This window comes from Falco biarmicus, chromosome 4, assembly GCF_023638135.1.
Source record: "Falco biarmicus isolate bFalBia1 chromosome 4, bFalBia1.pri, whole genome shotgun sequence".
NCBI lineage: Eukaryota > Metazoa > Chordata > Aves > Falconiformes > Falconidae > Falco > Falco biarmicus.
In genome coordinates this window covers 10,943,415-10,961,520 of record NC_079291.1, presented here as the reverse complement: position 1 = coordinate 10,961,520, position 18,106 = coordinate 10,943,415, and the positions used below count along the sequence as shown (strand labels likewise).

The 18,106-nt window shown below is 42.4% G+C and overlaps 1 protein-coding gene across 2 annotated transcripts in view; it reads right to left on the bottom strand.

Moving 5' to 3' along the window:
• Positions 1 to 18,106, bottom strand: part of TGFBR2 (transforming growth factor beta receptor 2) — a 130,260-nt gene that overhangs the window by 47,518 nt on the left and 64,636 nt on the right. The window contains exon 1 of one of the 2 annotated variants that reach the window (XM_056335380.1): positions 13,247 to 13,587. The exons of the other annotated variant lie outside the window; for it this stretch is intronic. Coding sequence (XP_056191355.1) covers positions 13,247 to 13,340 — 94 coding nt within the window. The 5' untranslated portion in view covers positions 13,341 to 13,587. Of the gene's footprint in view, positions 1 to 13,246; positions 13,588 to 18,106 lie in introns of those variants that run through there. 2 annotated transcript variants of the gene reach the window in all.

Genomic DNA, 18,106 nt, shown 5'->3' with positions numbered 1-18,106 from the left:
CATTGCGTATTTTAAGGACAGTCTCTCCTGCACGCGTGAATGGTCTAGTAGGTAAGCCCCCACATTAAAAAAAATTAGTCGTCGACACTAAAAAAAATCTGCATGTAGGAATACAACAGTTCTCACTCCATACAACAATACATTACTCACTGCCCGCAGAAGCAGGGCTGGCATTACAGTGTAAGGTGAGGACATTCCTACATTAGGCGCAGCTCAGTGGGAAGGAACTTGCCAGTCTAAAATGTTTAGTCTACCTGCCTGAAGATGTGTGAGAGACTGCAGGCTCTTACACTTTGTTTATGATGAGGCAGAATAAAATTGTAAATGTGAAACATACACATGGAAATGGCTTTCTAGGGTTTTCCCCTCCCAGTTGCTCTAGATACGATTGTTGTTTCTGTAAAGCCACTATTTCAGTCCTCAAGCTGTATCTTAAGTCATTCTCAGGACCATAATCTTTCACTGGCACTCCAAGACAGCATATACACTTAGAAGCTTGTTTAGAAGAAACATTGCAAAGAAGAAACTAATTTAAGTGTCTACAAACCAATTACTTCTATTGAGTGAATTGTTTCAGGGAGAAAGCTGGGAAGAGGTAAGACAGAAACACAAGATCAAGTTTATCAAACAGCAGCTCTGAAGCAAACTTTCCATTACCTCTTAATTTTCATCTGAATATCTCCAGTTTCATCCAATTACTTCAACATTTTTTTCCCCATAACAACTGAGAACTATGAAAAGCAAAATATGATGACACTTCGTAAACTTTTAAATGGTGTAGTTCATTTCTGGCAACAGCTTAACATTTCTTATGCTACTACCACAGGACAGAAGATGTTTACTATCACATGTACTAGTTAAATTTAATAGGATAAGATCTTCAGCAGATGCTAATCTGTGATTTCTGAGTGCTGCTATGTCAAATTATACTAGCTGACGTTTAACAGTTTAGAGTCAGTGAATGTTTCTGGATATTGGTCATAGCACATCATCAACCTTCATCTGGAGGGCTCTTACTCAACTGTAGAAATCAGTAATAGTCTGCAGGATGTCTAAAGGGCTTCTGTGAAATGCCTTGATCATTTTAATCAAATGCCAAATGGATTAATAATTATGTTATTTCAACAACTGTCATTGAGGAGGCTGTGTGTAATATGGCCATAGTAGCTGAACCACTCAGCACCCCTTTAAACATCAGGAGCCGGTTGCATGCTTTGTTATGGTTTCTGGTGTAACTGTTCAGTGACATGGGCAGCTCATTCTCTAAAACTGTCACTTTGGCATTTTTCACAAATATTGCACTCATGTAGAACACAGTATGTTTTAAAAAGTGTTCTAAAACCCAGAACAATTCCAAGCTTTCCAAACACAGTAATAGCTTAGGTTATACCAGAGGAAAGTGCTCCATAGAAATAGAGACATGTTTTTAATTCTTTGGATGGAAGATTTTGTAACTCATGCATATTTGAAATATCCTTGCATAGGGTTAGTTAGCAAAGTAGCTTAACAGTTTGTTACTTCTGGAGATGCTACTCCTGCTTCTGAGAGGGATATGAATGATACCAGCCTGGTGGTGGTAACCTGCTGCATCACAGATTCATAGGTTACAGGACTTCTGTGCCAGGAAGAGGTGGGATGATATTTCCAGTCTGGCCTTCTGCAAGCAAAATCATTCCACTTTGCTCGTTTTACAAAGCCCTAACTTCTCTGGGTATATGTTTAACAAAGCAAAATCCTGTCATGATTTAGAGACTTGCATTGGGAAGTCCATCACTGCCCTTTGCAGGGCTCTACTAATGAAACTATCCTGTTTGTTAAAAACGCACACCTTGTTTCTGGAGTGAAGGGAATAACAGCTGCTGATACTATTCCTAATTCTTTTGTACTTCATACATTTAATACTACAACAGCCCATTATTTTCAAAAGGCAGGCAATCACTGACATTAAACTCTTATCTGAAAATGCTAAAAAGATTTTTATGGCTCCCTAAACAAACAGTGCCACCTCCTTCCTAACCCACTGCAGACCTAAGGACAATTAAGTGGAAATTACTGCCGTGGTCAAAACTATCTACACGTCCATTTCAAAAGCACAAAATGGAAACTTAAAACAAAATCCACCTTTTAAAGGGAAAAGTGATGATTGTATGGCTAGTCTAACTACTCATGCTAAACAATAGCTTGCAAAGGCAGGTGTCAGTGTTTTCTATTTCTACGTATGTGGTTACAATAGTTGTAAATGTGCCTTGTCATTAACTTTGAAGGGTAAGATATTTCAAATAGTTAGTGGTTTGCTTCCAACATTTGCTACCCACCTTCACCATGAGAAGGCCAATATGTTTCTGACTTCAAACCCACCAGTAGGTATGTGCCTGACAATCATACTACAAGTCACCAGAACAAAAAAGGCAAGTTAGGGGAAGTGCAAGTTGGCTGAACCGTGAATATTATACACGGACAACTGGGGCAGGAGTTAGGCCTTAGATGGTCAAACTGAAGCAAGCTACTAAAGCTTCCTTGTGCTTCACCATTCCCTGGCAGCTCCTAGCACACAGCCTCTTAACTTGAGAAAAAGAAGAAAGTGCTAATTGTATCTTATTGAACTTGGCAGGGTATTTGAGGCTGATGAGAATTTCTGGATGCTCTGAGGGCTTTAATCCCAAACTTCTGTTGAGAAATAACAGCGGTTATGAACCTCAATTTCCCAATCACAACAGGCCAGTATTGAAACAATCTCTGTTCATTTCCCACAAGTTCTGTAATTGTCTATAGCAACTGTAATTAACACATCAATGCATTAATTTTTTGCCACATGTTAAGCAGAACTAGTTGAAACTGTGGAAATTCTAATACAAATAACTGTACGCAGTTTAGTGGTACATCAAAAATGCAATGGGTGAAATTGCGGGAAGCTGGAGATCTGGGTTTGGGACTCCAGACACTACAAGACTGAGCCCGGGCTTCCCACTTCAGTAATCTACATAGGATGTGCCCAAGTACTCATTGTGAATCCCACCTTCCTGGAATTTGGTGGTTTATTTTGAATCACATTTTTATTTTCCTTTATACAGATTAAAGGCAGGAGACATTCATTTCAGAAGCTCTAGGCTGCTTCTGGTTCCACTAATATTCATGGTACCAGCATGGCCTCAGGGAAGAGTGGGAACAGCAAAGCCCCCAGCCAGGCAGAAACTTCAAGGCAAAAGTATAAAATGTGAGAGGGAGTGTGTGAGAAAGGAGTTGATGGAGAAAGAAAAACAAAGATGAAGAAATACTTTTTAGTTGTATTCCATTTTCCAGAGCAGTTCACCAATTTCTCCTTGCTGAATGTCTTCCTATTTCTATTATCCAGAGGCAAAAAGAGAGCAGATATGGCTTTAGTTACAACCAGACAATGTGGTATTGCTGTTTACACGCAAACCTGGGCTATGCCAACTTTGCAAGCCTGATGGCCTGGCACCGTACATACCAGATGAGAATACTACAAATACAATAAAAAGATCAGCTTCCCAGATTTTTGACTTAAGGCATTCCCTTGTGGTAAAGCTGGGTGAGGAAACAGAAGAACAGACTGAAGGGAAGAGGGGAAATTCAATAGCCCAGAAGCATGCATCGCTGACCTAGTTACTTTGTGAAAGCTTCAATAAAGAGGCTTACGAAGTCATGACTATTACATGGTCCTCTCTGATCTTTTCATGAGGATGAGAAATGGTTGTTTTTGGTTTAAAAAGGAAAAAAAGATTCTGTATGTAAAGTCTCTCTTTGTTGTGCTGTGAACTCCCTGGAGAGAGTATCAGTCACCCTGCAGGGGCTGGAATAATGAACGAATCCATCAGGGAACTGGCTTTCTTCTCCTCTGACATGCTTCAGGGGACCACCCGCACACACGTCAACCCCTTCTCTACAGAGTGCCACCTCTGAAGCCCTACCCAGTCTCAGCCAGCAAGGATCCTTCCCCTCAGAGCCCATCACTGGTGGAGTTTACACGTTCTCAGGCTGAAGAGTGGCATGGCCATGGGCCTCCCACTTTCTGGGCAAAGGCTTTAACCACTGCAGGAAAAGGAGGCAATGCAACCATGAAAATCGGTAATGGGAACTGTGGGGAGGTAGAAGGTACACAGCAGGGCAGCTGGCCAACTGCCACAGCACAGTCACTGCAGAATCATAGATCTTGTATGCAGGAGACAAATGAGAAGGGTAATTGCTGCATGCTTGTGGGAAGAACCAGCCAAAGGAAAAAAAGGATCAACTACCACCTGCATATGACAGCTCTTCTCTTGAAATCTTCACGGGTTCCTCATCACAGATTGACAAATGTGTGCTGTTCAAAACCTCATTAAATTCTTCCCATTAGTGAAACACACAAAGATTTACTTCTTCATTCCTGCACTCTTTCCATGAGTTTCTCAAGAAGAATGGGACACCCCAGAGTCACAAACCCAGTTACAGGAAAGCTTAAGATAGCTACAGAGCCTAGCGGGGAGCATCCTGAGAGCAGGAACTGACCAACCACCAGGTGAACTCCAGAAGCAACTCAGTGCTGGTCAGATGCTGAGCTCCTGCATGTGATTTTATTGTCTTTTGATCTTATTACTACTGATAACATAATGAAAAAGATACATCCTTAATTGTGTGTACTTTTACAATGCAGCTCATTTTAGGGTAAAATGTAAAACAAAAAAAGTAGCCTATATAACATCTTGCTCAGGATAACGGACAAGTGCTACTCCATGCTAATTAGTAGCTTTACAGAGAGTTGAAGTAAAATAAACCAGCATGTAGCTACAGACCTCCCTTTAGCAGTGGCTTGAAATTGCACCATGGGTACCATCTAATGCACGAGTATTTTAAGAGACTGGATAGTTGGAGAAAAAAACTGGAAAGGGAAAAGGTGTAGTTACATCTACCATGTTTCCCCAAGCATGCAATTTAGTGGACAGAAGTTACTCACACACACACTACTCTCCTGGAGCACTCTAAATGCACAAGGTATGCCAAGTCCTGATCTAACTACGACTTCAGATCTGCTCCAGCCACAGAGCTCCCAAAGCATATGGAAGTCAGTCAGGACAGCCAGGTAACTGTTACCCTAAAAACAGGGAAGCAGTCAAAACGATGAGAAATTTCAGCTCCCTCTGAGCACTAAGACCTGTCTGAAACTGTTGCCTAAACCGTGCTATCAAAACCACTGCTGTTCTGCAGCTTTATATAGCAAGCTGTCAGTAATATCTGAGCAACTAATTAGATGTCAAGAATCAGACCAGATCAGCACCTCAAGACACACAAGAATCCTGGACAGCTGCTTCTGCTTCCTTCTCTGAAAATAACCAGAAGTGATAACCCATTACTAATCACCTGTGGTCTGTTTCAAAGTTCACCCTCTTGTACAGCAGCATTAAAAATGTGCTTATATTATTTAGTGAGATGAAATCTACAAAATTACCACATTATCATCCAAAAGCCCCAGGCACCACCTAACCATGCCAACAAGTGACGTATACATGTGATGTGCTTACTGCCATTCTGGGCTACAGAATCCACAGCAGGATTAAAAAAAAGATGGCTCACCTGAATCTCATGTCTGAAATATTTAGACCCGGGAGAGCTACAGGTTAACTCTTGGGAAATCTAACTGAACGCCCTTTCTTTTCTAAGTCAATGACTACCAGCTCATTTATGACCCTTCCAGGTGAAACATTAAACAAAATTAAAAACCACATCCACATTCTGAGGAGTTTTTCCCTTAGTCCTCATTTCCCATTCTCCACTTTGCTTCCTTATTAATTACACCAGCACTAGCAGCTTATCAGTGATGAGGGAGCTTCAGTTTTCATACAGATTGGAAATGTACACCAGTGCTTTCAAAGGAAAGGCCTGGTCTTGATAAGAAATCATCCCTCTTACACATTTCACTTTTTTGGGGACTACTTATCCCAAATCAATTAATCTCCATCCTCGCGAATTCTCCTCCCGTGATTCTTCCTGGGCAAAAATCCTTAATGACACATTACAAGAACTTTGGAAGCATCTTCTTTCCCTCAACTGCCTGAAATCTCTCCTTCCTAACATTCGGAGGACTTCGAAATACTGCAGTCAAATTACTCTTTTGCTCCAAGAAAGAGAACCGGATCACTCTGGCTCCTGTAAGACTGATATCACAACCCCCCCCTCGAGGGAATTACAGCCTCATAACATACAGTTGCCTATTATTTATTCTGTGGCCAGATTCTCAGCTGGTATAAATCAGGGCAGGTTCCTTGCCTTCAATATAGTAAAGCTGATTTATGCCAGCTGACAATCTGGCCCTGCCTGTGTTCCACTTGCACAATGCAAGTGTTTAAGGAGGCCCATTAAAGTGCCCCAGGCACATAAGAGCCACACTTGGGTCTTTACTTGGAAAATGTTGCTCTGAGGAGTAGAGATTGTGAAACCTTCTCGCTGCTTTCTGAGTATGTACTGTTCTAATTCACTTTTTCTGTTACAAAAGGAAGTCTCTAAGCCCTGACAGAGCCACCATGACCTTAGGAACACAAGAGGATTTTTCTAATGTCTTCTGCATAGACCGCTTTTTTTAACTGAGTTTAAATGCTGAATTAAATGAAGTCTACAGGAATACCAATGCGATGTTTTGGAGGAACCAATCAACTGCACAGAGGGCAGAGGCTATCTTTCAAAACTTGTATTACTGGTAAGTATAAAAAAGCCAGAAGCATGCAGTGTGACTTTCAAATCACCGGCTGAGCCTCCAGCTTTGGCTGCTTGATAAGCCTCTCTTTTTCACCTTAAAACCTCAGATGTCTACTGATGGAGCACGGAAACAGCTCTTTTGAGGATGTGGGCCAAAGTCCTTGGGTACAAACAGAAGGAACGTAGGCAATAGAAGACAGCTTTCTAATACCTCTGATTCCAGATTGTCATTTCAAAGGCACAATGTTAACCCTAGGTGTCATTGTAGTGACATATCTTCTGGGTTGTAAACTGAAGCGTGACAAAGCAGACTCCTCTATCTGTTCCTGAAATCTATTCATTTCAGTCAATTTTTTGCCAAAATACTATCCTGGGTGAGTGGAGAACTGGAATCCTGGAATCAGACTATCAGGACTGTTAGTAATAAAAATTGTGGTTCATTTGCATGACAGAAATTTCTGAATACAGCTTGTTCTTATGATATGAAACAAAGACTAGAAGACACGAGTCATTCAGAGCGCTGCCATTCCCACCCAAAAAGGAGAAAATGAACACATGGCTACAGGTCAGTCTAAAAAACTCAGGAAAATGTTTTTCCTGCCACACAAACTGGTGTAACATTTCATGCATTTTCATATTCACAACCAGAGAGAAACAAAAAACATTTGAAGTGGTGGGTGTGGGGGTGTTCGTGCAAGCATGCATGAGAGAGTGACAGCTCTCCAGTATCCTGGGGAGAGTGGATAGGGGGAGCTCCAGATTCAAATGTGCATTTTATGAGTCAGACCAGGCACTTGATCCTTTCTTCCATCCTCGACCAGGGATTATTCTAATTATCGATTAATGATAATTTGTCTTTATCTGCCTATCTTCCTATATCAGAAATTCCACTGTGGACTAAGGGAAAAAAAATAATTAAAAGTTTCCTGATGAAAGTTTAATGGAAACTGGTACATTTCCACAAATTGTTTCAGTTTTGACAAATCAGCATTTTCCCATGAAAAACAGTGTCAAAACCTCTCAACCAGCTCTAATTCTAACCAGATTAACTCGGGGATGAATGCCAGCAGGAAGTTCTTGCTAAATACCAGTTGTTTGAGCAAAGGAAAACTACTCCTTCCCCAGACAATCTTCCCAGAGGTAAAAAGGCTTTAAAACCCATACAAAAAAAAAAAAAAAAAAGAAGGACGCGTAGTTCCAGCTGTAACAACGACAGTGGCATTCAAAGCAAGAGGAAGAGCAAGGAAATGGCATATTAAAAAAAAATAATATGCACAAGCATGGACAAATCAGCAACTAGTACTTCTCCTGCCACTGCTAGTTATTGTTTCTTAAAATCTGAAACAGTTGCTAAGCTTTGCAGCAATGCAAACAAATAGATATTAGTCCCTCAGAAATCCATATGGACTGTAGGGCAGTCGCCTTAATACATGCTCCCATTTAAATTCTGATTAAATCCTGAGAAATTAACTGACACAAATGATGGCATGCTGTCACCAGCAGAAATAGAATAAAGCAACTCCTGGTGAGATTTGTTAATTCTGACTACTACTTTGGACAAGTTTTACATCACTGGATGGTGTTTGAAGTGGTTTGCTCGCTCTATGTATCTTACCCTAAACATCTGTACACTTAACCAAATCTGTGCTCTTTCAGGCAGTAGTATAGAAATGGTCATAGCCAATCAGTGCTAGTGCTGCTCTGTCTTTATGCCAGAATGAAGACATAGTATGACAAATATCCACTGAAGACTCAGCTGGGTCACTGAGAACCCAATCTTGCAAATATTCGGTGTCAACTCATTGCTTACAGGGGCATACAGATCAGCAGCATTTGCCTTAACTACAATGCCCTGCCCCAGTGTGTACACCCACTCCTTGCTGTAAAAGCCATAGTAAGAAGTTTCTCCACTGTTTCTTAATATGACTCTTATCACTTCTACCTGCCAGTGAAGCTGAACTTCGAAAGGACTTAGAACTAGTCTGTTGAAAACTAGGTATATTCCTTCTGATTTATTTTGGTCTATTTTAACCTTCCAGAATTAGAGTTCATAAAAAAGCACAAATATTTTGTCGTGACCTTTTATTTTATTCTGGATTATAAGAGTTTAATAAGCAGTTCCCATTATCCTATAGGAAAAAACCCCACAACCCAAAAAACTCTCTAACCCCAACAAAATTTAAGGCTAAAGACCTATTAAATAAACCAAAATCTCAGCACTAAATCTCTTAGACTAGAACTCGGCCAACTGTCTTTTTTTGTAAGAGGACTAGCTCTCCACGACTCCATGCTGGAAATCCCTTGCACTTTCTAACATCTGCACAGACTGGTTGGTATCTTAGTCCATTTACTGAGTTTGCAATGCTCTGGCAATACAAACTGGATCATATCCCTGGGATGTGCTTACCTAGTGATTCCCCCTGAATCAAAGGACTCCCATTGTAGCAAAGAACTGCACCGTTAGTTTCCCATCCACCTCAGGACATCCCCTCTGTTCTTCTGCTTCGCCTAGTGCCAGAGGGGCTGTGGGGACCATGGGCACACCAGGACTGTAACAACTCACCTCCCTCCTGCCGATCCCATGGGGATCATGACCATGGGGCCACAAAGGTGGCTGGAAGCCCTGATTTTCACTGTGCCACCACCACTCAACTGTAGCTGTGCCAGCCAGCATGGAGACTGCATGGATCACTTTCAGATCAAAAGCTGTCATTGTGCTAGTGATACTATTTCATACCTAGCTGTTACACAAAACCCAAGAAAGTAACAAACTGGGCCCAAGTGGTTAGTTTTGCTCATTCTGGCTGTACTGTAAGTGAGGCATAGTTCTTCTGAGGTCAGAGGAGTGACAGTGATAGAAAGTGAATGCTAGCAAAGTGTGTATAGCACAAACATACATTATTAAAAAAAAAAGTTCCTATGTCACAAATGCAAAAATATCATCTTAAAAATATCCTACAGAGGAAATATCGGCATGGGAAACTTCAACAACTGGTGCTACAGTGATACTATGCTCTTTTTCCTCCCCCAAAACAACAACTTCTTTCTAAAAGCCTAGTCCTATTAAAAACCCAAACCAACCACATAAAAAACCCTCCAAAAAACAAACCATGAAGAATTTTCCTTCTGATAAGAGCCTGACAGTGTCTTTGCTCCTAAGTTCAGAATTAACCTTGTCACAATGACAACTTTTATCAGCTCACCATTATAGCACACTACATCTTTGAAACTCTAACAATTCATCCCAGAAAGGATTATTTCATTTTGAAGCAATGCTGTTTAGCTAAATGTAGGTTATATAATAGTAAGTGTTTATAAAATATAAGTGAAAAAGTATTATCAATATGAAAAAACAGAATTATTTCATTGCCCTTTTTTTGAAATTACTTTTGAAATAGTTTCAGGAAACTTCTTTGCTATAACTGTATGTAACTCTACTGATGCTAATGGAACTGTATTCATTTGCAGCAGCTTAAGATCTGGCTCATCATTTTTTAATAGAAACCATTCCTGTATGGAATTCACCACCTGAATATTACAGAAGTATGTTAATGCCAAGGAGCTCAAAATGGCAATTAAATAAAAGTGATTTTCAAAGTCCAAAGTATAAAAGTCTTAGAATTCAAGGATACCCCATGAACAGAGGAAAATGCAATGCTATCTCTGTTCTATTGCTATTTCCCTCCTGAAATAACTGGAAATCTGCCAGTTTTAATGGGGGGCAAGAATGCATTTTAGATTTGCTTGTGTTACAAACATGTTCCACCATGTTACAAAGATGTTTGTTCTCATACTTCCCCCTTGCAAATATGTGAAGTGCTAAATTTGATTTCATGACTATAAAATTAACAGACTGTGCTATAACTCTTAAAAAATAAGGGTACAATAATGCAAGTACAGTTTGGCTGAATGGAGAAATTAAGTTCCTAGTGTTCAGAAATGAACAATTATTACACAGATTATTCCAAGGAATAAGTTTTTGGTTTTCATACCCCAAAGATAAATTACAGGTTCATATTCACTTGAACACAGCTGTGTCAATTTCTTATGTGGGCAACTGCTGGTTTGCACTGCAATCTATTGAATAAATGTTCCATATAGCATTCACAATTATTCTAAACAACAGCAACAACAAAATCTCACCTTGTCCCTTTATTCTAAGGAAGAAAAATTCAATTACTTGTGTGTAGTACAAGACATAAGAGCATCTTTTGCAAAGTAGATAGTTCCTATTAGACCAGCTCACCAATTTGTGGTTTTGTCCAGCATGTTTATGGGAATGTGCCATTCCTGTTGACTATTTTGCTGTGAAGAATGTTAAAATGAAATCCTAGCTGGGGCTTTATTAACCTCTTCACCAGCTGGTTAGTAGGCATACCTGAGAATTGAGCCCTCTTGAGACTGGTATTTCTCCTGCCTCATCCTCACTGAACTGCTGAGCTATTGATTATTACAGTGTAAATAGCTCTTTTTTTCTGTTTTGTCTTCCCCAAAACATTTGGCAGCTCTAGTTTTCATTTGGATGCCAAATAAAAACCAACATACAAACCTCACACTTTCTGCCCCCCACAGAACTGTTGTTTTCTGACAAACTGTTCCCATTATATGCACAACAAAATCCTATGGTGAATATTAAAACAACTGTTGGAGCTACAGAATAAATTGTCTGACAACAGGTCTACTCAGTTGTGGTTATTGTAGGGTGTACATGAAGATCAGTATAAAAAATGCTGAATCGTAACCAATCTGTATATATTTTTCCTCACTGGACCTGTGATAAGAAAGAAGAGCAAACTCTTAGACTATGCCCATTTTAAAAATCTACCTGTAGTTTGAGACTCTCTAGATGGGCTGAGTGGGGAAAAAAAAAAAAAGCAAAAAAGCAAAAAAAGCAGCATAATAATAAATAGCACAAGATTAACAAAAGTGGAGCTTTTTAATTTAAAGCTTTTTGTGATGGGAATCTGCAAAAAAATGGGGCTGGGGTCAAAATAAAAGACAACACTAGTTGAGTATGATTTATATTAATCAGAAATAATAAAAATATATATCAAAATCAACAAGAAGCTGCACACCTCAAATTTAATATAAAACCATTTTAGGCCCTGGGACACCATAGTGTCTTATTCTTAAACTTTTTTTATTAATCTGCCCTAAGCTTCCATGAGTAACTTTGCAGGTATGTAAAACCTGTTGACTTTGACAGGATTATTAATGAAGCATGAAGTTATTCATGCTGTACGTAGCTATTGGCAGTAGCTATGCAAGAGCTATCTAGTTTATGTTCTTATGTTTTAGCAACAATTTTGAGATTATGATTGACCATGAATGGACCACAAGGGACAATCAGAGGGCACAAAGTTTTTAGAAGCTCAGGTGTCGGTACATCTCACCTGAAGACTAAAACGAGGTGTGTGATATGTATCACAAGACATCTCAGAAACCTGCTTAATTCTTCAAAACTGTCTCATATGTAGTTTTGCTGCAATCCAATGTTCTCTTGTTAGGTTCAGCAGTTGTGCAGCAATGTGGTTTAGGGCCTAACTTTGCAGTTACAGATGTTAGTTCACATATGCAGGTTAGCAGTGATAGGATGGAGACTGAAAGCTCCTCAGGGCAGGGACCTTGGTTTTGCAGCAGCACTTTGAACTCTTACTACATTCCAAATTATCCTATGAAGAATTCTGCTAAGCCACAACCTCAAAAACCTATCGAAGGATGCCTTGGTAGAAACAGAATAAGGGATGTAAAGCGTCATTAAAAGCGAAGCAAGGAACACCAGCACTAAGCACTACAGGAACGACTGTTACTCTCAGTCCAACCACTCACAATCACGGCCGAATTCCACTGTAGGCAGTGGAACATAAAACAACTCTTTGGTAAGCAGCTGCTGACCCACGCTGCAGAGAGCTCTGCGGTGCGCACAGGCCAGCAGCTCTGAGCGCCGGCGGGCACCGGCTCGGGCCGCGTCGCTGCCCAGGCACCTTCCAGCCCCTCTCCCTGGGGACGTGCAGAGAGAACAGGTCCTAGTCCCCGGGGCATGGCAGAAGCTGTGCCGGGGGCTAGATGCTGCAGCCGACAGCCCGCACCGGGGGGACGGGAGGCGCGGGCCGCGGCCGCTGCTTCGCCCCGGGCCCTGCCGCCCCCCGGGCACACGGTGCGGCCCGGCACCAGGTGCGGGAGCTGCCGCAGCAGCTGCAGGGCCGGGCAGCCACTACGGCGGGGCCGGCGGTCAGCCCCCAGGTGCCCTCTGCGGGCTCCTCCGGCCGGACCAGACCCCGCTGCATTTCCTGCCAAAGCCCCCTCTCCCCCCGCCTCCCTCCAGGGCCGGACCGCCGGTTTTGCCAAGAAACCCCCAGATTCCCAGTCCTTTCTTCCCCGCTTACTTTCCAGCGGGGCTATAAACAAACACGCCGACCCCTCCCGAAACGTTTCCAGCCTCCAAACTTTCTTAGCAACCGCGTGTCCCCCTCCTGCGGCGGACGCCGGCCCCCGGCCCCGCTCCTGCCCGCGGCCCCCGCAACTGTCAAGCGGCAGCGCCGGGCCGGCGCACACTTACCCCGAAGCAGAGCGGGGACCGAGCTGCCCATGAGGACCCAGAGGGAGACGCGCAGCAGCAGCCGCCGCAGGCTCCTCGGCAGCCGGGGGCTCATCGCGGGGCCGGGTGGGCACGGCCGGCGGGGCGCGGGCGGGGCGCGGGGGCGGCGGGGAGGCCGAGGCCGCGGCGGCGGGGCTGGCGGGGCTGGGAGCGGGCTGCGCGGCTCCGCGGCTCGGGGCTGCGGGTGACTCACTGAAACTTCACTTCGGCGCTGCAGGGGAAACAGGAAATCTTAAACTTCGCCAACAGCTGGGCAGGACTTTCTTACTCTTACAGTAGTTCCTTCTCCCCCTTCCCACAGTCACCCCCTCCCCTGCGCTCGCCCTTTTTCTTTCTTTCCTTTTTTTTTTTTTTTTTTTTTTTTTTTTTTTGCCATGAAACCTCACCCAGTTTGGCGTCAATCATCTGCCAGAGGCCAGCCCCTCTCAGGTCTGGCTCTCCCACCACAAACGCGCCGGGGCCAGCCCCGACGTGCCGCCCGGCTCCCCGTGCCTGCCCCCCCCCCCCCCCGAGGCGGGCACCGGGCACCGCCATCCGCCCTCGCGCCTTGGCCTGGGACCTCGAGGTCGACGGGAAACCGGCAGCTCGAACGGTTCCTTCTCCCCACGGGGTTGACAAAGGCCCAGTCCTGCCACTCAGGGCGTGGGGGCTTCCCAGAGCTCCTCCTGGGATCCGTACCCTCACCGTACCGATGCTGCTGCAGCTTGTTTCCCCCCTCTGCAGAACCGGCGTGGGAATGAGGGACGCAACCCCCAGAGGAACTAAAGCAGGGGGCAGAGAGGCTGGAGTCAGGGTAATAGCGAGAAATGTTCACACAGACTAGCCGGGCACTCAGCTTGCAGACTTGGAGCTGACAGGGACAACTTGCCATGTGCCTCTTTTTTTTTTTTTTTTTTTTCCCATTTTGCTCCCAAATGGGTAGACGTGCTCCACTTGGTCCCAAGGGCTGCAAATGTGACACAGATGAAGTTCTTCTCCATCTCTTTCCGAAGTAGGTTTAGCTTGTACCAGATTTTTTGCCTTCTCCAGGGGGGAGAAATTGCACGTAGGATTCCGGGAGCAGGACCACACTGGTTATGCCAGCTTTGCACGACCCAGGCAGAGACTACAAGAACTGTTAAGACTCTCAACCAGAATAAGGCCTGAGCTTTCTGCCAACATGAATCCAGCAACTGCATAGCCAGCAGTTGTCTTGAGACTCATTTTTGGTTCACAGAGTCATCCTTCCTCCCCGAGTTAAATGGCTGGGAATTGATTAAAAGATAAACTGATACATGTGGGGATAATTTGAGGGTGTCCGTTCAGATTTTGGTGATTCACTTTTGTTTCAGTTACAACACTAGTTAAAAGGTACAGACCTGGGTATTTCAGAAAAAGGCTAAGCCTTCAGGAGGAATATATGTGATCATGCTCTGAATGTCCCAGATCATCTCTGTATGAATGTGGAAATATTTGCATAATGCATTTAATTGGCCTATAACAGACATAAAAAAATCTCATTGTGATTTAATGTAAATTTTGTTTTAAAAACTCCCTAAATGCGTAATTTCACAGTGCAGTCCCTGTTTATGGTGCAAATTCTCATAACCCTCTCCAAGAGCATTTTCTTCTTCCCCACCCCCTTTAAATACAGCCCGGATTCACTCAAACACAGTCACTGCCTTTCAGAGCTAAGAAAAATGTTGGACTCCCTTTTGAGCATAGACTGGAGTGTTCTTATCAGTTTCTGTGGACCAACTCTGTGCTAGAAGCTGGCTGTGTTTTCAGTAATCCACTTAAACAAAAGCATTTCTCAACCCCCATCAGCATATACTGTATGCTGTATGCATTTCTCTCTCCTTGTAGCTGTCAAGTTGCAGTTGCCAAAGAGTTGCTGTTTGCTTAGGAAGTTGGCTGTGTACACTAAACTCTCCTGTTGGCTTTTAAGCTTCTTTTCATATTGGGAGTTAGTCACCAAAAACTATTAAAGACGAGTTTAATGTTTATACTAAGTACATAATATAAGAGTTAACTATTCAAACCTGTCACAATCCAGGCATGACTTGGCAAGCTGCCCTCTGCCTCAGTTGCATCTCTCTTCCTCACACGAGTGCCATGGCTCTTCTCCCACATGGGCACCTTCTGGCTAGTCTCTCTCATGAAGGGTCTGGCAGCAGGAGAGAGACTTGCAGGAGGTGGAGGCCTTGGGGAGGGCTGTGCTCAGGTGTCCCCCTCCAACATCCCTGACTGCAGCCTGGCATCACAGCACCTCTCTCTCTCTCACGTGAGGTGAGACAGCACCTGATACCCAGTTAAGTGAGGAGTCCACTACAAGTGTATTTCAGAGGCCTGATATTTCTAAAGCCCGATGTTTCCATATAAGCACTGTTTTTATTTCATATCATGCACTGAGGATTGTACTACAGCTGCACTTTGGATGTTCAGAGAGCCCATGACAGTGGTAGGCACCACTAGAAAGATTCTGGATAGAAGGAATCTATCTTACCTGGAAATCCTCAGTGTAGGAGTAACTTTGTTACCAACAGTCAAGGAGGAGGCTGAAGTAAATGCCAATTTGTTCACAGATTTGTCCCTGACAAGCTTATTAACAAAGGCTCACGTCCTGCCTTTTTGAGTGCTATAAGCTTCCCTGTTAGGGCCAAAATGCAGCTTAATCAGGATTTCCTGGGCAACCAAAATATATATATAACATTTCTTTCCATTTTATTGTTCATAGTTCTCAGTTTTTAAACAGATGGCAGTTTATTACTTCTAGATTGAAACTGTGAATATTTAACCTCAGCCTGACTGAGGTAAGAAAGAGCCGGCTCTGAAGAGCCACAGGTTAAAGCTGTAAATAATTAACTTCAGCCTGACAGAGTGAGAAAGGGTCAGCTGATTTCAATTCACTACTCGGGCAAAATATCGAAGCACTGAATATTGTGTTTTCTTTCTGAGCCTTAGAAAGAGACACCCAGAACACAAACAAGCTAGTACCTCCTGTATCTCAGGGCCTCTTAGTGAAGACAAGCTAAATGCTTCTTGCTGTAGTTTTAGGTACAGCTTTTTAAAACAGTCCATAAAAACTACTGAGTGTGAAGGATTTCTCTTTAGTATTCCAACCATTTCTCAGCTCACAGTATCATATTTCTATCGAAATCCCACATGTGCTAGAGCGTTATTCTCATATGAAGAACAATTTCAAGCTTCCACAAAACTTGCATTGTTACTAAAAACTGTCATTTCACTCTACACGACATACACTTTTAACCCAAAATCATTGTAGCCACAGCCAAGATCTGCTGTTGTGCCCCGTCCAGCCACTATTTTGATTAGTTTATTAGCTCCCAGTGTTGCTTTGTTTAAGAAAGAATCCCACAACAAGCTGCTTCCCAGATCCACTGACTTAGAATTAAGTAAGGCCTATACAGCTGCACTAACATAGCATAATGTTTATGCCTATCTAAAGCTGACATACGTGGCTTAGGGTGAAGATATCTCACCTTACTTTAGCTGTCTAAAAGTTAGCCTTGGAGCGAAGTTCCAGGAGATGACTGAGACAAACGTAGCACCTTTCCTGCCATCTAAAGAAGCAGTCTCATTTGTGGATGAGAGAGGAGTCTAGATATTTTAAAATCCTCTAGACACATGAGCTGACAACAGAGACATCTACTTTTTAGGTGTTGGATGTTAGATGACATGAACCCTAAAGAAAATGTTCTCTGAATTGTATGCATCATCTAAGCTACAATATGCTTTACCGACTGGTAATCGTTTATCACTGCCTTGATTTTTGTTTGGAATGAAACAAGGCAATTGGGTGCATAGTATGCTGATATTGCCTTGACAAAACTACCAATGACATAACTAGAATACATAGTTTGACCAAAATAAAAACATCGATGACTCTGACTAACTTTTGTCATAACTACTTTTAAAAGTAAACTAGGAAATCAGCTTTGAAAAGTTGACACATCCCATTTTGATCTTTTTGTTATGATACAGATCAGGTTTTTGAAGCAGCCAATTAATTTTGAAATGTTTTTGTTTACTCCATCTTACATACAAAAGCAAAACATGGGGAGCAACATACAACACTGATTTCACTGCAGTGAAGGAAGAGGTTTATTTTCAGGGAAATTCTGGCAATTCAGTTCAAAATAAAATTTTGTAACCCTGTATTATGTGCAACCCCAAACTTCTGTTCCCTGCAGCACTCTGTTCACAAAGCTGATATTTGGCTGCTAATTTTCAAATTGAGGGTGCCTGGCAGGGAGTATTGGCCTTTCAGTGTAATTGATAAAAGCTCTGCCTGTCTTGTGCATCATCTGCTGAAGAACACATAGTCCTCTTTGGAGTGATGTTAAACTACTGTGCCTTGTATCACTGCTTGCATCACCTTTCTCTTTTAATTTAGGTTATCATGGAGCACAGAATTACAGTTAGCATTAAATGCAGTTTTCTTCTTTTGCATAATCACTGGTTTCAACTTGTTACTAATAATTTGCACCATTAAGAGAACACACACAGCCTCAAGCAAGGACATTTACAGAAGGTTACGTTCATTGGAAAATGTTTTGAAAGACTCATAAAAAGTGTTTGGACTTAACACAGCATTATGCTTATCTCACAGATATAATCAAATTAAAACATCTGTTGTGTATAATCATCCGTCAGAAGGAGGCAATCAGCTTGTTATCAACTCCTGCATACATCAGAAGCAACAAGAATAATGTTATCTTCAAGATTTATCTTAGTAATGCTTTCTGTACAAGTCTCCTGAATGACATCTAGCAAAATAAAGTTTTGAAATATTATTCAAATTAGTGCTAGACTCTCTGG